The sequence below is a fragment of the Lactuca sativa genome, chromosome 5 (genome assembly GCF_002870075.4).
Source record: "Lactuca sativa cultivar Salinas chromosome 5, Lsat_Salinas_v11, whole genome shotgun sequence".
Classification (NCBI taxonomy): Eukaryota; Viridiplantae; Streptophyta; class Magnoliopsida; order Asterales; family Asteraceae; genus Lactuca; species Lactuca sativa.
Genome location: NC_056627.2, coordinates 326,538,437 through 326,560,160, shown reverse-complemented (window position 1 = coordinate 326,560,160; position 21,724 = coordinate 326,538,437). Strand labels below are relative to the sequence as shown.

Here is a 21,724-nt window from a genome sequence, read left to right as displayed (position 1 = left end):
TTGGAGAGAGTTGGTTAACTAAGGCAATTCAACACAATGAACATTTGTGTGTTTATCATTGGGATTCAACATGAAGCTTATCATTCATCCCAAATTGGTTATAGCAATCATGAAGCATGATATGCCAAGATTCCTCTTAGGTAGTATGGAGGTTGGGGAAGCCCACAACACACCTTCTTAATCAAGATCAAGGGTTTAATCGAAGCAATTTAACCCAAGAAGTTAATTAGCCTTAAGAAAGAAGGAATCCCCAATTACTAGAGGATGTCAATGCTTACACATCCATAAAGGAGCTATGATTCATAAACTAGAGATGATTTATACCATCATAAAGCCCTTGTTCTAAGTTAATTCAATGATTCAATGCAAAACCAAAGAAATAAACTAACAATAGCTCATTTAAGTGTCAAGCTCATGATCAAAGCATTAAACAAGCATAAGAAATATGATCTAGAACCATAAACATAAGATAATTGATAATCTATCATGAATCCTTCAAAAACCCACAAACATTTAAAGGTTTTAACCAAAGTTAACCAATGTAAAGAGTTTAGCCACTCATGGCAATAGAAAAACAATCACAAAAGTCTAATTACATAAAGAAACTACCAATATCTTGGAAAGATGAATAGAAATGAGTCTTCAAGCTCCAAAATCGCCTCCTACAGGTCTTCAATGGTGAAAAATCGAGAATGTAGCTGATGGATCTTATCCCCCAAGGTTATGGTGTGCCAAATGACCAAAATTCCCAAACTGGGCAGTTGCGCGGGTACCCGCGCGGCGAAAATCCCACCCGCACAAATGTTGTTGTAATGATATTGGTCCTTCATTCCTCCACTCCACCCTTCCACTACAAAAGATTTCTTTGGTCCCCTCCATATCCATGTGATTTAAACTAACCAATCATCTTTTAGCTACAAAAATGGATGCTCCAAGCCCAAATTAATTATCCATGATCCATCTTCACAAGCCCACTTCATCCAAGCCTTTAGCTTTTTAAGCCCAAATCTTCTTTGGTGGATCCGCCAAGCCCAATAATGCATCGGAAAGCCCATTAAGCCCAACTCCAGTCAAACCGCAACCACAATAAGCTCCAAAATCCTGCAAAATTTCTTATGCAAAATAAAAAGTCCTCGATACGATCCATGAAAAAGAAAATAAAGAATATACAATGCAAAACTAATTAAAAAGAGCTAAAAATCTAAAATAAACTAATAAAAATAAGGAAATAAAATAATCTATCAAATCACCCCAAGCTTAAACCTGACTTGTCCTCAAGTTAGAACTAGACTAAAATGAGCTCGGGATGAGCTAAACTAAAAAGAGAAAAAGAAAGATACCATAGAACTTGGTCAACATCAGTCAACATGGTCAGAATTAGTCCTTCATGGACCCTACGCATTTTCAAAATGTTCCCCGCTTTAGAGCCATAAACCACATTATCAACCACTTGATGAGCGAATAGATCACGGTTGGATGTAGTCGCGGTGTGCAAGACAAAGGAAATAGAGATGCGCCCAGTGGGGGCACTTTAAATCACCAATGCAGACCATAGTGCACGAAGGAAAAGCGCCTCTTCACACACTATGGTTCCTACATTTTTAAGGCTAAAGTGTAGAGTACAAAATAGGGTATTGTAGCGCGGCCTCCGGGCAAACATCCGGTTTCATAGGCTTCTCCCTTGTACTGTCCTTTACAGTCTATTGTCTCATCGTCGGGGCCTTTTCTCACCAAAAATCAAAAATAAAATAAAATAATAAAAATTCTACTTAACCTATATCTAAACCTAACAACCTAAATCTTCAATCTTGAACTTCTTTTATTTGGTCTTCAGTCTTCTTTGCTGCTTGATTTTTTTTTTTTGAAGGGAAGTCTTGAATTTGGAGTCTTGTTATTCTTTTTGTGTTGTTCTTTTTCTTCATTTTTCTTTTTTGTTTTTGTTGATTTTCTTGAATCATCTTCCTTTTCTTTTATTGTCTTCACTTTTCCAATTTTTCTTCAATTTTTTTGTGTTTTTTTTTTGTTTTTTTTTTGTTTTTTTTTGTATTTTCTTCTTAGAAGGTCTAAGGAATTTCACCATGTAATATAGGATGGAGGCTAACATGAACACCTAATGATCATTGACAATGTGCCAAGATCAACTAAAAAGGGTGGGATATGACTCAAAAATGGGTGTTACCGAAAAGAAACTTGGTCCTAAAAGATGTGAATTGGGGGACCCACTTCAAAGTTCATCAAGCACCATAATGCAAGGTGTGATAAACAAAATCTATCTAACTATATACTCTAGACCCTATAAAAATGATGACCTATCCTAAAAAAGTGGTGAGAATCTAACTAAGCAAGGCTCGGACAAGACTCGGGAGTACTAAAGGGTACTCCCCCCAAAACCAAGATGCATGTCTTCAATATCTTCAATGTCTTCAAAATACCTTACCGGGCTAATCTTTGCTCGCACACATTGGCATGACCAATCACAACCCTTCGCACCTAGACCCAATCAAGCTACCTGCATCTGACCCCCACACAAGTGGTCTCAAAGCGGCCTGTGAGGCTTAAAACGTGTCCCATTTATGAAATACAAGGAATTCCATATCAAGACCCATGACCAATCTATGATTCAATACTTATGACTCGGCGCTATGGTACCTGTAGGGATGAGAAGGCAAGAGAGAACAAAAATGCATGAAATTAAACTAGAATGCATCTAAAAAGTATGAAAATTAGAAAATAAAGAAACAAAATATGCAATTTTTATGCAATTTTTATGAATGACCTAAATGACTTACTCTAAATGTAACAATATACAACCTAAATGCAATAAATAAAAAAAAAGATAAAGAATACCTCACCCCATGCTTAAAATTAAGCATTGTCCTCAATGCTTAGGGTGAGAGTAAGGAAGGATCATACCAGGATCAAGATGGAGGAGGCCCACGAGGATGGTATGGAAGCAACACATGGGTCGCATGATGATGCTTAGATGGAGTTCTTGGCCGCCTAAATACACATGGATGAAAGCTTGGTCGTGTAAAGGAGGCATATGAAATGGCTCAAAATTTTCTTATGAAGTGACATATTTGTGCGGGTACCCTCGCAAACTTTGCGCAGGTGGTGGTTGGGTCGCGCAAATAAAGAATTGGCATCATTGGCCTCGCAAAGAAAGGGAATGATTTGGTCTTGGCCGCGCAACAATCTGTGAGGATGGAAGGTAGTCGCACAATTAGTTGCGAGGGTGGTAGCCGGCCGTGAAGAACTTGCGTGGGTAGGGGAGCCGTCCACACGCAACAATCAGATTGCATCCCATGTGGGGGTAATTTAGAACTCGGAATCTACGCGGCTGGGGGTCGGTCGCGCAACGGCTGCGCGGGTACCTGCGCAAAGTGCCGATTTTTGGCATTTTCAACTTCACCAAGATCATTTCTAGACTTCAATATGCTTATTTTGAGACCAAATTCAAGAGCTTAGAAACACCCAAAACTTCAAGTGGAGATTATTTATTTACAATGCATTTATTTAACGTCTTTGCCAAGACATAGTCCCGCTTCCGTCAACCTTTGTAATGCGGAGTTTCCAATGTTATGTTGTCGAATTCTCCCATGTCAAAGCCTTCATAAAATGGTTTCAAGCGGTGCCCATTCACTTTAAATAATTGATTTGTTTCCAAACTCTTAATTTCAACCGCACCATGATCAAACACTTTTATAACAATAAAAGGTCTGTGCCATCGAGATCGCAACTTTCCAGGGAATAACTTTAAGCGTGAATGATAAAGGAGAACTTTTTGCCCTGGAATAAAGTGTTTTTGGGTTATGTGCTTGTCATGAAATGCCTTTTTCTTCTCTTTTCACCTTTTGAACCTTTTAATTATCTTCTTCTTGATCACTTCCATCATTGGATGATTCAATCTTCTTTGAGCTTCCCTCTTAGGCTTACAGTCATCTGCCATGAGTATCTTGTTTGTGCATACATTAGGGCTTATCTCGTTTATTGGCTCAATCACATCAACCCGATACAATGGAGAAATGTTGCTAGGGTACCTCATTGCTTCAAAGATGTTGAAGTGAATGGTTTCTCCATCAAACTCCATAGTTATCTTTCCTTTATGGACATCAATGATTGTGTGAGCGATATGCATGAAAGGTCTTCCAAGGCATAGATGATTTGGAAGGAGTCTTCTCTTCAAGATCAATGACATAAAAATCCACCGGAAAAACAAGTTGATTAACTTGTACTAACACATCCTCCAAAACTCCTCTTGGAGACACCCTTGACTTGTCTGCTAATTGAATGATTACTCCGGTTTCTTCCAATGGTCCAACATTGAGAGATTGAAAAACTGAATATGGCATCACATTGATCGAGGCTCCAAGATCTAACATGGCACTTTCGACATGCAAATCACCAATGGTAAAAGGGATAGAAAATATTCTCGGATCCTTGCATTTGGGAGGTAACTTCTTTTGGATAACCGCATACACACTTGCATTGACTTGAATCTTTTCATTTGCCTTGAATTTTCTTTTCTTGGTGCATAAATCCTTTAGGAATTTTGCATAACTTGGAATTTTCTTAATATCATTCAATAGTGGAATGTTGATTTGGACCTTGCGAAAAGTTTCAAATAATTTATTTTCTTCCTCTATCTTCTTGGAAAAGGCTAACCGGGAAGGGAAAGGTGGTGGTATGACCAATGGCTTTATGGTCTTGTTGGAAGATTCGGGTTGACCAATGTTTGGAACAACCGGTTCCTTTGGAGGAACTACAACCTTTGTAGGCTTAACAACAACGACTTCATCTTCTTCTTCTCTTGAAATTCATTTAGGGTTGCTTTCTCCAAGTGTTTTCCCACTCGCAAGGTTATTGCACTCACATTGGGGTTCTTCTCGGTTTGAGATGGAAGTTTTCCCCTTTGTTCCATCTTGTTGAGAGCGGTGGCCAAGTCTCCAATTTTTGCTTGAATGTTGGAGAAAGTGTTATTGGTCTCTTGTTGAAATTGGCTTTGGCTTTGGCTTTGGCTTTGAGCAAGAGAAGTAATGAGTTCTTAAAGGCTCATTTGATGGTTACCACTTGATTGGCCTTGTTGTGGAGGTTGTTGGTAATTTGGAGGGTTATAAGAAGTTTGTTGACATGGAGGTTTTTGAGAGGGGTATTGTGGATGTTGAGGTCTCATCAAAATGTTTGGTGGATTTTGCTTTGGTGGGTATGGGTTGTTTGGGTTATTCCTCCAATTTGGGTTGAAATTGTTTTGAAATCTCATGGGTCTTGGTTGACTTTGATATCCTCCCATTGCATTCACATCTTCTGGTTCGTTACTAAGTAAGGGACACTTATCCGTATAATGCCTCGTCATTGCACAAATGTTGCATACCATCAATTGTTGACCACTTCCCACCACCATTTGACTTAGCACATTAGTCAAATCCAAGAGCTTTGTTTCCAAGTGTTGAGTGTTTCTAACTTCACCAACCACTTGTGGAGAACTTCTCTTCATTTCATTTCGAGTCCCAAAGTTCCTTTGATTTTGAGAAATGGTGCCAAAAAGTGATCGGATTTCATGAGGTGTCTTGTTGAAGATGTCACCACCACTTGAAGCATCAATCATCCTTTGATCTTTTTCATTCATACCCTCATAAAATTGTTGAAGAAGTAGTTGTTCGGGAATGTTGTGTTGAGGACAACTTGTACACAAATTGTTGAATCGCTCCCAAAAATCATGAAAAGTCTCATTCTCCCCTTGACAAATCCCCAAAATGTCACTTCGTTGGCTTGATATCCAGGATGTGGGATAGAACTTCCTATTGAAGGCTTTGAGTAACTCTTCCCATGTGCGAATGGATCCCGGTGGTAAGTTGAATAACCACTCTCTAGCTTTATCTTCCAAGGTGAGCGGGAAGGCGGTTAGCTTGAAATCATCCAATGTCACATTTTCGGGCAACATGCTAACACATATCATATGAAATGACTTCAAATGCTTTTGAGGATCTTCTCTATCCAATCCATGGAACTTGGTATGTTGATGTATGAAACTTGACTTCAATTCAATTCCTCGGCGGTTTGCAGGATAAACAATAGCAAGAGGTGTATAAGTAACATATGTTTCCATCATTTGTCTAAGTGTCAACTCTTGAGGGGGATTGGGTGGATTGGGGTTGCTGGGATACTGTTGCAAGTAATTGAGATGTTGTTGGTAAGTTGGGTATGGGTATCGTTGGGGATTGTAGATTGGTGGTGGATAAAGTTGGTAGTTAGCGTATTGGTTGTAGAGAGGTTGTTGTTGTGGGTACATTGGTTTTTGGTAAATTGGAGGGTGTTGGTAATTGGGTTGATTTGGTTAATGTACTTGTTGAAATTGAAAAGCATTGTTTTGAGGTTAGTTGTTTTGGTGGAAGTGTTGGTTTTGTGGTTGTGGTGGTGGTTGATAATTGGGTTGGTTTTGAGGAGGGGCTTGATTCCAAGGTGGCATATCAATGAGAGGTTCTTGTGGTTGTTGTCTTGGTTGGTGGGGTGGGGTATTAGCATTTTGATTATTTGGGTTTGGGTTGGGATTGTGAGGTGGAGTGTGATTCATGGCTATGTAGTTTTCAAAAGGAATGTCTTCAAAGGATTGACCAACAATTGGCGAATTCGGCTCGGTGTCGGTATCACTTGAAGTATGAACTTGATATTCTATGTTAATTAGTGGAGATGATGAAGAAGCTTAAGCAAGTTGTTGTTACTTTGCTTGTTTTGCTAGCTTTTTCAATCTTTTTGCTTCTTTTTCAGTTTCCGGATTGTAGAGTAGTTCACCGGTTCTTGTAGACCTAGGCATAAACAATCAAATAACAATAACCAATTTCCCCGGTAATGGCGCCAAAACTTGATGGGACGTCAAGTCCACCAAGCAAATTACACCCTTTGTTTGCAAATAAAACGTAATATAATTGTAAAAAGGGGTATCGATCCTCGGGGAAATGGTTGTATTCAATCACCAATGCAATCCAAAAGAACTATTGTAAATAAACTAACTAACTACAATTAAACTAAAAAAAAGGGGGGGTGTTTGATTACTTGAAAACTAAACGACTTGAATAACTAAAAACTTGCAATTAAGCAAGATAGTGAGATGATCAAATATTGGAGAGAGTTGGTTAACTAAGGCAATTCAACACAATGAACATTTGTGTGTTTATCATTGGGATTCAACATGAAGCTTATCATTCATCCCAAATTGGTTATAGCAATCATGAAGCATGATATGCCAAGATTCCTCTTAGGTAGTATGGAGGTTGGGGAAGCCCACAACACACCTTCTTAATCAAGATCAAGGGTTTAATCGAAGCAATTTAACCCAAGAAGTTAATTAGCCTTAAGAAAGAAGGAATCCCCAATTACTAGAGGATGTCAATGCTTACACATCCATAAAGGAGCTATGATTCATAAACTAGAGATGATTTATACCATCATAAAGCCCTTGTTCTAAGTTAATTCAATGATTCAATGCAAAACCAAAGAAATAAACTAACAATAGCTCATTCAAGTGCCAAGCTCATGATCAAAACATTAAACAAGCATAAGAAATATGATCTAGAACCATAAACATAAGATAATTGATAATCTAGCATGAATCCTTCTAAAACCCACAAGCATTCAAAGGTTTTAACCAAAGTTAACCAATATAAAGAGTTTAGCCACTCATGGCAATAGAAAAACAATCACAAACGTCTAATTGCATAAAGAAACTACCAATATCTTGGAAAGATGAAAAGAAATAAGTCTTCAAGCTCCAAAATCACCTCCTACAGGTCTTCAATGGTGAAAAATCGAGAATGTAGCTGATGGATCTGATCCCCCAAGGTTATGGTGTGCCAAATGACCAAAATTCCCAAACTGGGCAATTACGTGGGTACCCGCGCGACGAAAATCCCACCCGCGCAAATGTTGTTGTAATGATATTGGTCCTTCATTCCTCCACTCCACCCTTCCACTACCAAAGATTCCTTTGGTCCCCTCCATATCCATGTGATTTAAACTAACCAATCATCTTTTAGCTACAAAAATGGATGCTCCAAGCCCAAATTAATTATCCATGATCCATCTTCACAAGCCCACTTCATCCAAGCCTTTAGCTTTTTAAGCCCAAATCTTCTTTGGTGGATCCGCCAAGCCCAATAATGCATCGGAAAGCCCACTAAGCCCAACTCCAGTCAAACCGCAAGTGCAATAAGCTCCAAAATCCTGCAAAATTTCTTATGCAAAATAAAAAGTCCCCGATACGATCCATGAAAAAGAAAATATAGAATATACAATGCAAAACTAATTAAAAAGAACTAAAAATCTAAAATAAACTAATAAAAATAAGGAAATAAAATAAGATATCAACACATACACCCTATTCTCACTTCCTGTAGAAAGGCTAGACATCCCTCGACTGGTTGGCTGACCCCACATAACTTATCCATGAAACTTCCACCAACCCTGCAACACTCGTGTATGCTAATCATACATAACACTGGATCCTATAGACAGTCGGATACTTGATTCTACCCTAAGCCCACAACCAAATAAGGAATAGTAAATAAGGACAAATCAAACATTCTCAGGCTATAAAATCTTAGTTATGTACAATTTTGATGCATACACTAAGCAACTACAGTAATGATGTCAATTTCATATAAGGAAGAACCCTAGGCTATTAGGCATCATATACTCATGCAATTCTTGAAGATCCCTAGCCTATCACTAGCATGTTGTTCTAACATAACATAATATCAAATAACAACGTGGTAACTTAGGGTCTACTTACTAGCTCTGGTTGATCGTACACATCACATCCTTTCTTGATTTTTTTTGAAAACAAATTTGAAAATCATTTTTAAAAACTTTGCAGTTCCTTATTTTGAGACTGGATACACATGGATGTTCCTCCAATTCGCTTAAACAAAGGTTTTGATACCAACTTGTAACATCTCAAAAATCACAACCAATTTAAACTTTTCAAAACAACCTATTTACTAATAAAAGTGTTTACAAAACCATTGTTTCCAAAATATTATTTAAAATCAGAGTCTCCCAAGATCAACACCATTGTTTACAAAACCATTGTTTCCACTACCAGCATCACCGACCTACCATCACCATCACCACCACTACCACCATCGCCGCCGCCGCCATCACCACCATTGCCACAATTAATGCCGCCACCACCACTGCCTATCATCACCACCACCTTCGTCATCCCGCTACCACCGTCACCACCACTGTCGCCATCATCAACATCGATCGTTGCCATCATCAACACCACCACTGCCACCCCCTACCCCACCCCAACTCTACCATCGCTACCGTTGTCTAAAAATGAAAACTAATAGAAAAATACACATCTAAACATGTTTTTTAATTTTCTAAAACTGAAAATGAATAATGAATATGTTTTAATTAAACGCATTTTCTAAATTTTCCAATGAAAATTGAAAACAAAAACTGAAAAGGGAAAACGAAAAAAGAAAAATGAAAATTGTTTTTCTGAAACTAAACACAACCTAAGGTTCTTTTAATTTCTCTAGTTCTAACTAGAAATGGAGTGGCTTCTTGATGATAAAGGATATATGTTCCATTTTTAAGATATGAAGAGCTATGATGTATGTATGGTATGAAGGGGCTTGAAGGTAATAATATGTAGGATTAGAAATCGAGCTAATCCTAAATAAATTCATTATCCATTATTATTAAAGGAATTAGGTGCATGGAGAAGTTTAGATGAGTAAAGAGTTATATCAACAAAATGTGATAAGTATCCTGACATTTAAGAAACGAAGTTGACAAGGTTGGAGATTTCTATAATTCATGTTATGTGGGGTAAGTTGTTATTTTATTTTACTTGTAGTAGTGTTATAAGAAATTTAGGTGAGATTCTTTATGTATACGACTTGACTGAATTTGTGAAGAGTTGTGTCCTTTCTTTTGAAAGCTTTATTGATATTGAGGTGTTTGGGTTCCAAGTAACAAATAATTCATGATTATTAGTGTTTATGCTTCCCCATAAATAGGCAAAAAGAAAGTTCTTTGGACCACATTACTTGACACTTCTGGATGATGTATTAAGGAGATTGTTATGAATGGAGATTTTAATGAAGTAAGGCAACCTAACAAGAGACACAATTTATTTTGGATAAAATGATTGTCGATATCTATCTCAGTGTATTTATTTACTTATATGAACAAAATAGGCTTCTAAAATGAGTAAAATGGATATATTTTTTATCTTATAGGGTCTTATAGATGTGTACCTGAATCTCTCGAGTTTAGTGCTCGATCTAAAGTGTTCAGATCATCAACCTATTGTTCTAAAAGAATTAGTTATCATTTATGGTCCAAAGGGCTATAGATTATGACTTTTAAATAATCACAATTAGAGACAAGTATCAATTCATAACATATAGTAGATGGCGATGGGTTACATAACCTATATGTGTATAACAGGAATTTCATAAAGACTTTTAACGAAATTTGGTCCTATTGAGATTATTTGAATATATCTTGATGTTGCGTTTACCATTAACATTTCTAGTGATCAACTTGATTTTATTCAAGCCCCATCTACTCATTTGGGAAAAATAGTTTTATATTATGGGAATGAAAAACATACTTAAGGATGTACTTTTAAAATTGACTTTGTCAAAGTTTTTAGGATCTGGTGAGAAGGATGTAAAGAGATTGGTGATAAAGTTTCAAGACCCGAGTTTGATGTTAATACGATGCAATCCATCTTTTATTGATCCCATCACCAAAGTTCAAGACCCGATGTACATTATTAATTACCGAAATATAACCCTTAATGGCTACCAATATGAAACCATTGGTAAACTTGGATAACCGACTATGTGATTCATCAGTGATGTTATTAGCTTGAAGCATTGATTTTCATTAAAGGTAATCAAAATTCAGACGAGTCTTTGAAGTTGAATGCAATCATCGTTTGGCATAAGGAAAAGAGAAAAAAAACCATATGGTCTTCAAAGTAGATTTTAAGAAGGCCTATGATTTCCAAATTGAGAATATTTGGACAAAGTACTTCAAAATATAGGGCTTTGTATCAAATTGTGGGGTTGGATTATAGCTAGCCTGATCTCTTTAAATACCTCTATTTTGATCAGTGGTTCATTGACTTTGGAGTTTCGTATTAAAATGGTAATCTGCCAAGGTGATCCCTTATTCCCGTTCTTATTTATCATTGTTATGTGTAGGCTTCATGTGGCTTTACATGAAGCAGCTTTGGATAAAAATGGGTGATGATAGGTTGGTTCTCTATTTTTTATGTGGATAATGTTATGTTTTAGGCGATTAGTCCCACAAATATGAGAGAAGTAGTGTTCGGATTCTTCATTGCATTTAGATATCTTCATACTTCTAATGAAATCTAGGGATGTATGTTCAGGTGAAAGTTTTCCGATGAGATCTAAGTGCTTCCAGTGAGGATCAACCAACCAACGCTACCAACATCATATCTTCATAATGATCTATCTATTTCTCACTTATCTTCTTCGCCCTTTTTCATATTAGTTATCTTCTTCTTTTTTATTCATATATATATATATATATATATATATATATATATATATATATATATATATATATATATATATATATATATATATATATGTTTTTCTTTTTGATGTTTGCTTCTGAAACATGAATGAGACGAAGGAAGCATAGTAATGTGCACATATATATTTTTATTTAGTTTTTAATTAAGTATGTAAAAGTTTAAAAATATTGTGTCAATAAAACTTTGAAAGAAATACTATCCTCTAGATCTAAATGTATGAATGTAAAGTTTAAGTTGAGAATATGGTTGTGAATGCATAATTTTTGTAATTAAATTGTGAATGTATTGTATTAAGCTATAAATTTTATATATTAAATTGTGAATGTATTATATTAAGTTGTGAATTCTATATGAATTTTATGTTAAAATGTAAATGATTTTATGTATGAATATTTGTATTAATTTTCTTGTGAATATATATATATATATATATATATATATATATATATATATATATATATATATATATATATATATATATATATATATATATATATATATATATATATATATATATATATATATATATATATATATATATATATAATTAATTTATTTTACTGGAATAACATATAAATTTAAATGATTAAACTAGGTTTAGACTAAAAAATTGTGTGTGTATTGAAACACATAATTTATAAATAGAGACATACTACTTATCAATTTTCGTAAAGGCATCCGTATATAGCTTTTCATTGGTTGTATTCTCACACCGCTTCCAAAATGTATGTGGATGCTATCAAACAAAACGATGTTGTTAGTCTATTTCTTTTAGAAAGAAATAAATCTTTTCGTTTACTACCGCAAAAAATAAAAAATAAATAAAAACGCTTAGTAGCAATACTTCATTTGTTTGAAATAAATACAAACATTTACATTATCAATCATGTATATACCAATTATGTATTTTCCATTCTAATTATATTGTTTTTAATAATCATTACAAAATATTATAATATAATATTCTTCATTTCATGTTTCTTATGATCAAATTTCATTATTTACTAAATAACGCATATTCTCTCAAATATCTAACAGATGCAACATTCCGTTTGTAAAAGAGGACTACAACCTACATTTAAATATTTCTCTTACCAAAAATTATTTTAGAACATATTAATACGATTGATTGTGTGATACAAAAGGTTTTCTTGATTTTATCTTGTTAACCATTTTCTTTTTTTGAATTACTCATAAAATAAAACGTGATGCCTATTTCAGAATATAGGAATGGGTAAAAGATATATGAGATGTTGGACCATGTATGGTATGGGTTATGTGAAAGTGTGAAACATATACATGAAAATGTTCATGACCAAGGTAATGTGGTGGGTTGTGGGGTTCCATTTTCCACACTCATGAAGAAGAAAAAAAAATGACAACTCCCTTTCATGCCAGCTTCACATGTCTATGTCATCATCATTTCTAATTTAATTTCATTTAAAAGTTGTTTCTATTTTTTTTTTACATTTGTTTTTTTTTCTGTAATTTACTTTTTTTTTTAAAATAAGTTTAAATTTTCTAATGCAAAAATAATAACACGCCATTATTGTTTTAGTTTATAACATTTTAGTTTTTTACTTGCAATAATAACATTGTAGTTCGAACAAATATCAATTTATAATTATAGCGTCTAAATTCAAATAGCTTTTTTATTGTTAGTATATATTTTAAAACTAAATTGTTTAATAAGAATACAATATGAAAAATATAATGTTGTAATTGATTTTTTTTAATATAATACATTAAAAATATATCATACTGGGAATGAAAACTAAAATTATGAAACTATAAACCTATATAATACATAAATACAATGAAAACATGTTAGAGTGTGTTTGGTTAGATAAAATAAAGGGTTATTGTCATTGTGGCCCAACAAACTTTCGTATATTGGTTTAAATGGTCACTCGTGACTATTTTTTACATTTGAGGGGCACGTACTTGTGTTTTACCGTTTGAAAATGTCCCTTTACCCATTTTAGCCGGTATTCCTGCCTAGTCACTTGCCAAGTAAGCAGGTTAGTGAATACATATAACCCGGTGAGTCAACATAGACTCACTAATGAGTCGACTCAATGATAGCCTCGCCTGTTTTAGGGCTTGTTTCCCACGTTGTTTAAAGATCATTATCCTGACACTTCCTCTTTCATTATCATTATCAATGTTCATGTTATCTCCAGATGGATCGTCAACATCGGAGGATTCTATGGTAATCGGTGTCGTTGATTCGTGTTCCACTACTCCTCACCTATTGTCGGACACTGGTCTATTTTGTTATTCATCTTCTTAATCCTCTGAAATCGATATCCACATTTTCAGAGGCAGATTCCCAGAGACACAAGATCATGTTGCTAACTCTGCTCTAGATGACCAAATCGCACTTGGCGTTCTCGACATGTTACCTCCATTACTCCATGTTCTCCACTCCGGCTCCGATAGTCCCCACCATGACTTTGCCTTAGCTCTTTGCCCCTTATCTCTCGTTCAAAGAAATCACTCAAGTGTTTCTACATGGTGAACTTCAATCAATTATTTCTCGTAACAGAATATGATTTTGGTTTTGATTTAGGACTTTAGGATATGTTTGATTTTGTCGATTCTATCTATATCAGAACTCGTTATTGGTTTATATTGATCAATTCGTTGATTATGATAGCAAGATCGTGATTCGTGGTTTGGGTATATATGGTTGATCGTAACTTGGTTGTGGTGAAGCCAATATGGATGAAGCAAGCATAAGAGGCAAAAATAAAGAGCGAAGCTCAGAAAGACACAACGGCTAAAGCTGCCTTCGAGGCTACCTTCAAGGACGTTGAGAAGAATCGAGAGTCTGCTCCTTTATCAGAGATGCTCCTTTACCAGATAATGATGGTGATGAAAAGGAAGACCTGACTAGCAAGCCTATTGAGAGCTAGGGTTGCAAATCTGGTTTTGTTTCGGGTGAATTTGGTGTTCGATTTGTTGATTTTAAGGGAGAACGAAGATAGTATGAAGATACTATCAAGGAAGCAACAGGAGAGAACAATGGCTTTTAGATTTTTCACCACCGACATAGTAGAGCTTGGAGTTCGATTCTATTGCGTACAAAGAAAAAAAGGTAAAGGTTCTTGAAGTGTTTAGAGCGTTTATTGATCCTTAATTTAACTTAGGTGAAAGAGAAAGAGTTTTGAATTTCTATGAAAGATAGAGAGTTTTAAAGGTTTAGTTTTAATAGGAAAAATCCATGTGGATAACATATGGGCGCCACATGGACCATTTCAGTTGACCAAATGCCACGTGGCATATCAAAACTGATGATTAGGAAGGGGTTCACCGGGTGACCCCTTCATATTTTTGATAATGACCTTTTGAAACTTTAAACACAAGTACATACCCCTAAAAGACAAAAAAAAATCACGAGAGACCTTTTAAACCAATATACTAAATATTGTTGGGCTACAATGACAATAACCCTAAAATAAAATGAAAGATGAATGAAATAAACAAATACATAAGGTAATTGAATATTATCATTTTATTAGGTTGTTTAATTTGTCAGTTGGAATGCAATAAATCATTAATCTTTGTTGTATGGTAGGTACGAAACTACAAATGAATGGAACGAATTAATTGACATTGACAAAAATACTCTCATAACACAAAATGCATACAATTTACAAAATGTCAACATTATCCGGAAAAAAAAAATATAATTACCAGAAACTAGGGGTAATAAATAGCTAGTCGTGTTTTCGCCGCCGACAACACATGACAAATTTTTATATAACATGAATACAACATGATGTTGTGTTTTGTTTTACAAACACGAAAACGACTAAATTAAAACACGATAAAAACGGCAAACACGAAAAAGATAATATATATGAAACCTTTAGTTTATTTAATCCATATTTAATCATAAAACACAAAAAACACGAATAACACCACAAACAAATATTAATACCGTGTCAATTTTATGCCAAATTTTAAATATGAACACGACACGGCGTCGTGCATTACACTTGACACAAAGATGAATACAAAATTTAATTTCGTCTTAAAATTCCGTTTTGTATTGTATACTTTTATCGTGTTGTGTCATGATTTATCTATCCCTTGCTACAAACTAATCAATCAACTATGAAACACGCTTTAAAAGGTTCTTCATTTTGCTTTCTTCAATCTTCAAGATATATAATCATCGTCAAACTAATGTCATATACTCATATACCTTTCTACATTAGTGTTTGATGTTAATGAAGCCATATACTGATATACGATAAGCGACTCAAGGAAAAGAAAACAATCAATGAATGCCTAAAGTTGACCTTCCAATAGTAATTGTGACCAAAGTTTTGACTTGCTTGGTGCAAATTCAAAGACATTTTTATAAATACTGAAAGCATTCCTACAATAATCATCATATTGAAGTAGCTCGGTTAATAGAGATAATAGGGGGCAAAAAAATAAATTTTTTTATGGGGACAAAATGTTTATTAAGAGTAAAAATATATTGTTTTGGAAAAAAAAAACATATTCTTAATTTTTTTTGGTAGGGGCAGCTGCCAATGCCTCCGGTGTAGATCCGTCCATGATCATATGGTTGTGTTTTAGGGTATACATGTATGTGCAAATCCTCAAACAATGGTCACAATAAAGTTGAAATACATGCTATTAGAGACTAGCATCTTCCTCCTTAAGAGATATCACCATGAACAATATGTCAATATCTAATTGCAGATGGCAATGCCAGGTTTTGAAAATCTTTTAGATTAAACATTTTATCAAACAAACTAATACGCATCTTGAATTCAAGACCACAAGCCACACAAACCCACAAGAACCATTTTCATCAAACAAAGATCGTGATAACACTAAAATTATAAAACTCGCAATAAACACTTGGTTAATTGGAAAAATCGCTACCCTATCACAAAACCATAAATACTAAAAAAAAAATAAAAAAAAAACATTAAAGGAAGTACAATAAGACAAATATTTTAGATGCTTTTCGGAAGTTCATAAACATAATCATTTTAATAAGGGCTATCTCAGGTGTTGTCATCCCTTTTTGAGGTCGAGGGTTCAAGTCTCATTTGAGACATAATTGTATATAGAAGTAGTTTAGGTTTAAATTAGATTGTCGTTCCATAATAATAAAGGATATCAGGGTAATACTTACTTTTTGCTGGTATACACATTTAAAAGGTGTTTGGCTAAGTTTATTTAAGAAGATTTTTAACTTATGGCTGGTTTAACACCATATAAGCCAAATCTAGTATTTGGATAGATATTTCTTAAAAAATAGCTTATAGTGGTTCTATATACTGGAGATAAATCATTTTTTAAAAGTCATTCTTCACTAACTTATCAAAAGTTTGTCAAACATTTTTTTAAAAATTTCATTTTTATACCGTTATAAGTCAACAAACTAATAAAATTACAGTTTGATACCGTTATAAGTCAACAAACTAATAAAATTACAGTTTGATACCGTTATAAGTCAACAAACTAATAAAATGATTATCATTTTAAATAAGCTATCCCAAACACTCTCTTAATATATTTTTTTTAAAGATATTGTTACCATCGTTAAATTGTTATACTTTTGGAATATGGAGTCACGAGTCATTTTTTGAGGTATTTGATTCCTTAAATGAAACGACCTTTCTATTGGATAACAAAGTACACAAGGTTGAAAATGAAGCTACAAAGATTAGCAACCACTCTCAATAAACAAGTAAGAATCTCATTTCTCATAAATGGTTGATAATAAATGAGGTTCCAAAGTGCATAAAGTGGAGGTTTATATGTCGGGTCACTCACGGGTGGAAATGGAATCAAACTTCATTTGTAACTAAGTGGAGGTTCGTGGCTAATTGTCGAATGGACGATGATAGACATTGGTAGGACAACAGTGTTTGAAACTATAGATAGGTGAACTTCACCACATAATTAAATAGGTAGTGGGTTGTGTTTTTGGTAGGAAGTAAACATCATCTCAAATCAATTAGCATTATTTCCGACAGGTTTTGTTCATTAAAAACCCATCACTCTTACCATCTTAACTATTGAGTCTATCTATCCATCGGAAAAAATGACAACAAAATAGGACTAATGTGCCTTGGGATAGAAAATATAACAAGTTGTTTATTATAAAATGTTAATATCTGGAAAATTATTGTCATAGAATATTAAAAGCTAAAACAATATTAGAATAGCGGTGACAAAGTTGTAAATATCTTGAAAATTATTGTCAAAGAATGGTTGTTTGAAGGCAAATTGATTTGGGAGGATAATTATTTTTGAGAAATTAAATTGATTCCTACCTTTATTTTTTTTGTCTTGTTCATGTTTAGGTAATTTTTTTTTTGTATATATTTGACAATTTAACTTGTTAAATGTGTTTTCATATTATAGCACGTGACAATGATAATATGGGAACACAGCAGGTGATAATGATAATATGAGAACACATTTAACAAGTTAAATGGTCATATATGCACAAAAAAAAGTTGTCTAGATATGAACAATTTTTTTTTTTTACAAATTTCTCAAGAATTTTTATAATTTCTTACAACATTTTTATGATATTTTTTTTTTCTGATAGGTTTTTTAATACAATTTTTAAACTTTACATATTTTTTTAAAATCTTTTTTATATTTTCATATAATTTTAATACAAGTGCTTTTAAACCAAATATTTTATAAATGTTTTAAACTTTTCTTACAAGTTTTTAACTTGTTTGTCTAGATATGAACAATTTTTTTTTTACAAATTTCTCAAGAATTTTTATAATTTCTTACAATATTTTTATGATATTTTTTTCTGATAGGTTTTTTAATACAATTTTTAAACTTTACATATTTTTTTAAAGTCTTTTTTATATTTTCATATAATTTTAATACAAGTGCTTTTAAACCAAATATTTTATAAATGTTTTAAACTTTTCTTACAAGTTTTTAACTTGTTTTTTTATATATATTTTCATACAATTTTTTTTATAACTTTCATATATTTATTTCTAAATTTTCATACAATTTTTTATATATATTTTTCTGATCCAACCATTCCCGCTCGACCCGTGGAATGTAGCGAGCCTGGAACATATCCCGGAACTGCTCCTAAGTAAGAGCAGCTCTCTGATCATCTGAATACGACCCACTTATCAGTCTCCATCAGTCCTTTGCCCCGGACCTTAGCAAGTTTAGGGCACATCTGACCTTCTGGTCAGTAGGACACGAGCACGTGAAGAAACACCCCTCCACGTCAGACAACCACCTCATGACTTTGATGGGGTCCTGAGTCCCATCAAAAGTAGGGGTTTCGTGTTGTCGAAGTCCCGGTACTGAAAAGTCCATCCGGCTCCCAACCCTGCCGCCGATACAGCTGTTGTGGTTATTGCGGCAGCCGCCTCAGTGAGGGCTGCATATCGATCATCAAAATACTCCCCCATGGCGGTCTTGATACACCCAAACATCTCCGACAATTGAGCTCGGAACATAGCAGCAACCTTATCATGCAGGACCTGCCGGATCTTATCGTCCATCTCCTCTGGTCTTATCTGGCCAATAGTCTCGGGCACTGTCGGCGCCTCCTGTCCGCCTTCTCCTGATCCTAACCCGGATCCAGTCACGAATCATCATGTAACCACCATGATGCAAACATACCAAACAGATATCAGATATTCCACATAACAATCCGGGAACCAATTCCCAACCAAAACCTAGGGGTTGTGACTTCCGTGCTACGCGTATGGGTCCTGTGCTTTCAGTAGTACGGGCCCATACTACCTTCCACACCTAGCCATATTTGTCTCAAGTATCACAACAACTCCCTAACAATATACATATACATGGTGGTCGCTCCATCCTTACTCCTAGAGGAAGGCTAACTGTCTCACAACTGACCTACCAACCTCACACAACCACCTATCCATGAAACTTCCACCAACCATACAACACCGGTGTATGCTAGTCATACATAACGCTGGACCCCATAGACTTTCGAATACTTGATCCTACCCTAAGCCCTTCATCAAACAAGAACATAAAATAAGGCTAACCCAAACATTCTCAGGCTATAAGATCTTAATTATGTACTGTGGTGATGCATACACTAAACAACTACAGTAATGATGTCAATTTCATATAAGGACAACCCTAGGCTATCGGGCATCATACAATCAAGCAATTCTATCATGCAATTCCTGAAGATCCATAACCTAGTACTAACATGTTGATCTAACATATCACATAATCAAATAACTGCATGGTATTTTGGGGTCTACTTACTGGCTCCGGCTGATCGTACACTTGCATCCTCCTGTATTATTTTGAAAACCATGTACAAATCATTTTGAAAATCTTTTCCTTGATTTGAGAATGGAGTCACACGAGTGTTCCTCCAAATTCACTCAAACCAAGGCTCTGATACCAACTTGTAACATCCATAAAAATCATGCCAAATTTGAACTTTTTAAAACATTTAAAAATCCTTAAATTATTACAATTTGTTTTCAAAATAGTATCATACCAGAGTTCCCAGAAATCATAATCATAAATCGAGGAAGTGTACGCTCACCCCTTCGCCTTCCCGCGATCATCAGAAGTACCTGAAACAATAATCGATAAATTTAAGCTCGAAGGCTTAGTGAGTTATCCCCAAAATACCAACGTCGTACAGATATAACCATATCATATAAACATATAAGCAAACAGCATGCCTAATGAGCCTTCATCCTGACTGGACCGCCTCATAGGCCTTCAGCCTATCTAGGCCGCTCTCTGATCCTTCGACACGTATGGACTACCTCGCAGGGCCTACAGCCTATCCAGACCGCTCGTTGGGCCTTGTAGATCCTTGAGTGTATCCGGACCGCCCTAGGTATGTTGGCCTTCAGCACAAAGCAGGACCACCTCAACCCAAACCCAATCACAAACATGTACACATATATATCAAACGCTAGCATATATATAACAGTCAACCCGGTCTAACAGATCACTAATCATAGCAACATCCTATTACCAAGATACAGACCTAACCGGTCACTAACATAGCATCATCTTATATACCAGGATACCGACCTAACCAGGACACTAGCATATCACCATCCTAACTACCAAGATGTAAAATGATGAGCATATCATGCAATAAACCCGGATACAAATCCGATAAGGGCCGGCCTTAGACCCAGCTGATATAGTGAGAATAACTCACCTCACAATTGTCGTGCTGAAGTGATAAGCTCAAACTCTCAAATAACCTCCACAAACTCCACCACCTATATTCACCATAAAACCATATCCATCAATTTCTAATTTCCCAAAATACCCTAGAGGTCAAACTATTCAACCCTTGGTCAAAGTCATAGTCAAAGTCAACAGTCAAAGTCAACAGTCCATGTTGACCCAACTCGCTGAGTGTAGCTAGCAACTCGTCGCGTTCCTTAAGGGTTCAGAAGGTCATAAAACCCTCACAGACTCGCCAAGTTTACCACCAACTCATCGAGTGTATGCGTAATCTGAAGTCAAGGAAACCCTAACTGGCTCGTCGTGTCACTCTACTGACTCGCCGATTCCATGCAAAACCTTCAAGGCCAATCTTCATCAGACTCGCCTAGTTAGCCATGCAACTCGTCGAGTCTCTTCAGTCCTTCTCCATTCAGATGCTTATAAGCCACCCCAAAGCTCCATTTTGCATATCTGAGTTCCTAGAGCATATTTCTTACATAAAGTTGCAAACTTTACGTACATGCAAGGTGTAAATGGAAAAAATCAAGCTAGAGAAGAGGTTATAAGTGAGGATAAGGCGTTATCTTGACAAAGGCTGGAACTTTATGACCATAAGAACCAATATGAGTCTAGATCTGAAGTTGCTACTTCAGATCATAACCATTACCCGAAATGAAGCACCAAACAAGCTAAAATGGCCCTAATCTTAACATAAAGAGATCTAAGTATGAAAAGGTCAAGTTACAAGCTTTTTACCTCACGCTAGCTCCCAAAACAATGTAGATGGCAAATCCACTTCCTCTTCTTCAATCCAAGCCTCTAAATCTTTGAGTTCTCTTAATTAAAGCACCAAAACACACTTTAGGTCCTCACACACTCAAGAATGGGGTCTAAATCAATTAGCGTTTCCTTTTAGCCGTC

The 21,724-nt window shown here is 35.1% G+C and overlaps 1 protein-coding gene across 1 annotated transcript; it reads right to left on the bottom strand.

Annotated features, from left to right (window-relative positions):
* Positions 1-4,112: 4,112 nt before the first annotated feature.
* Positions 4,113-5,494, bottom strand: LOC111878342 (uncharacterized). The gene is made up of 3 exons (XM_023874851.2): positions 5,068-5,494; positions 4,874-5,018; positions 4,113-4,809 (listed from the first exon to the last, which is right to left on the bottom strand). The coding sequence occupies exons 1-3, from the start codon at positions 5,492-5,494 to the stop codon at positions 4,113-4,115; spliced, it is 1,269 nt and encodes a 422-aa protein (XP_023730619.2).
* Between the last annotated feature and the right edge of the window lie 16,230 nt (positions 5,495-21,724).